Source organism: Austrofundulus limnaeus, unplaced genomic scaffold (genome assembly GCF_001266775.1).
Source record: "Austrofundulus limnaeus strain Quisiro unplaced genomic scaffold, Austrofundulus_limnaeus-1.0 Scaffold430, whole genome shotgun sequence".
Classification (NCBI taxonomy): domain Eukaryota; kingdom Metazoa; phylum Chordata; class Actinopteri; order Cyprinodontiformes; family Rivulidae; genus Austrofundulus; species Austrofundulus limnaeus.
The window spans coordinates 261,397-264,263 of NW_013952832.1; the positions used below are offsets into that span (position 1 = coordinate 261,397).

At 36.9% G+C, this 2,867-nt stretch overlaps 1 protein-coding gene across 1 annotated transcript in view; it reads left to right on the top strand.

The window, feature by feature from the left end:
• crls1 (cardiolipin synthase 1) overlaps positions 1 to 2,867 on the top strand; it is a 22,262-nt gene that overhangs the window by 2,123 nt on the left and 17,272 nt on the right. The window contains exon 2 of the mRNA XM_014024605.1: positions 1,873 to 2,010. Within this exon, the coding sequence (XP_013880059.1) occupies positions 1,873 to 2,010 (138 nt within the window). The remainder of the gene's footprint in view (positions 1 to 1,872; positions 2,011 to 2,867) is intronic.

The window sequence follows — 2,867 nt, forward strand, 5'->3', positions numbered from 1 at the left end:
GTGTGTGTGTGTGTGTGTGTGTGTGTGTGTGTGTGTGTGTGTGTGTGTGTGTGTAATATGCCGGAGCCCTGAACTGCTCAGCAGCTGAACATGGATGAACATTAAAGTTTAGTGATTATGTAAAATAAAGTGTGGTCGTTGTGTTTATTACCAGCTTGCTTGTTAATGTTAATAAATCACAACTTTATCTGAAAAGTTTCAGGTGTATCCTGGCAGGTAATACTAACAGTAAAATATAATGTGATAAAGTCCAACATGCAGAAAAGTGTTTTTCAGCTGATCAAATGAAATAATGGTTGTTTAAAGTCTAAATCACATCAGAGCATTGAAGTGTTTTTAATGATTATAACTATTAATATTATAATTGTGTTGATCCAACTGTTTCTAATCATGTGAATATACTCAGTTCTTGACCTTTTTATAGCAATAAATCACCTCAGAGATTATAATCAACAAGCACTTTACACTCTGTAACAGTCAACTGTAATAACGAACAGAGTAAACATTAAACACATAAATAATAAAAACAAAAACAAATGGTAAACAGCATGTGTGCAGAGTTACATGTTCAGTCAAAAGTGAAAATTCAGGTCACATCTTATCTCATCTCCTTTTAAATCAGTTAAAAATAATAATAAAAACAAAGTAAAATCAAATACTCAAGTGTTGAAGGCAAGAAAAAGAAGAGTTTTATGTGTGATGGAGGGGCCGTTACAGCAGAAGTACCCCACCCCAAGCTTCAGACTAGTTTTGGGGAGTTTTATTGTGAAAGGACCCAACAAACTTCTCCCCCCTCTGTAACTGTTAGCTGCTGCACGTCTTGACTCCGACTTGAAAAACAAAGCTACAAAAAATAAAATAGAATTAAAAACCAAGGCAGTACTTCAGGCAGGACCAGTCCAGGTCTGTGGAACAAGTCTTCATAGTCCTCTGGGTTAGAGGTGAGGACGAGGAGCCACCCTATCCTCTGTTATAAACACACTCATGGATGGTGAAGCTGTGTGTGCATTCAGACATGTTTCATCAGGTCCAACACTGAAGACAGGATAAACATCTGGACATATATATACTGTAATACTAACGATCAGATCACATATATTTAACATATATTATGATTAAAATAGTCATAACATTTTTATAAGTGTTGTGGAATAATTATGTCTATATCACCTTGACACTGACCATTGTTCATATCTTGTGATATCCTCTGGACGTCATCATCAAGTTGACCTATTTTCACGTATCAGGATGAGGCAGGTTATGATTGGTTGTTCATTATCACATGATGTTAGCTGACAGTATATCATTGCTTGGCAGCCAATAACGGGCGGGCCACATCCAACAGACTTCGTGATTGTTTTCTGTTTAATGTTGCCCATTAATAAATGATTTTACGACCATACCCGCAAGACTGTTTGTCTATTTAACATCCTTTCAACCCGTTTTCTGCCCATTTTGCCGCGACAATAAGTCAACATAAGTGGTCTAAAATGTTACAGTGACTGAAATCATCTGTGGAAAACTGCACTTTGTTTTTACTCAGATTTGTCATTTTATTTAACATGTTTAACAAAAAAGATAAATGTATCAGAACAGAAGTTCTTCTGTGGCTTTTCAAATTTGTGCAAAATTAATATTAAAAAAATGAAATGACTTAGGAAAATGAATGCAGGTTGTTTTAAATGCTGAAGAAAAGGACATTAATTCAAACTGAACCTCAGGTTCAGGAGCACAGGGCTCTTTATTTCCTCTGATAGATGACTTCTTTCAACGTTAGGACTTTCTGCTGTCATTATTACAGATGTTAATCTGAAATCAAATAAAAAAGTGCTCTTGCTGTGTTTAAAGCTGTTTCTTTGATGGTTGCTGCAGTATGAAAACCCATGGACCATCCCCAACCTGCTGTGTGTGTGTCGGATCTTCCTGGCTCCATACCTGGGCTACCTGATCATCCAGGAGCACTTCCACCTCAGTCTGCTGCTCTTCACTCTGGCAGGAGCCACTGACCTGGTAATTATGACTTCCAGCACTTTATTCTAAAGACATTTAGAGAATTTTGAACATGTTGGTGCAGAACCTTCACAAAGGCTGGTCCAAATGTCTCAGTACTCTTACTGGACTGCAGTCTTCTCCCAGTGCTGTCTGAAACCTGAACAAGTCCAAATAAAAAATATCTTTTCAAATAGTCAGAGCTGATGTGGATCCTTGAACGTCTCCGGTTTGATGCAGGGGTTTCTGACAGGTATCAAACACTAGTTATTTGATTTTAATTTTTCTTTTCATCTTCAGAATAAAACAGTCAAATGGAAACAATGTAATCACCTGGTTTCTTGTATTTGGCACCATCAGTAAGGTGCAACAAAGAGACAATAAACATAAATAAATGATTGAAATGTTTGTTTCCCAGAGATCAGTTTGGGTTAAAGGACACAAATCTGCAAAATCCACTTATCTGTTAAATACATTTTGTTGTGCATAGGGATGCAAGTTATCCATTAATGGATTAATCTAAAGTTGATTGATCTTATCGATTGACTAACGATTAATTGATAAGCGGCCATTTTCCTAAAAACCTGACATTTCTTTTGAATCAAGGATCTTTCTATGACATAAAGGGCTAATTTTTCACACACTAAATTAAAAAGTAGTACAGTATTTTATAAAATTTATTGTGCCAGCTGTCTAAAACACTGACTGAATAAACAGAAAATTGTATGAGTCTTCCCACTGAGGTGCCTTGATACGGCACTGTTGTGGGAAGGAAAAAGTGTGGCAGAAAACGCTGCACAACGAGAAGAGTTGTCAGTCAGTGATGGTCTGGGGTGTCCATGTCAGCTGCTGGTGTTGGTCCACTGTGTTTTATCAAG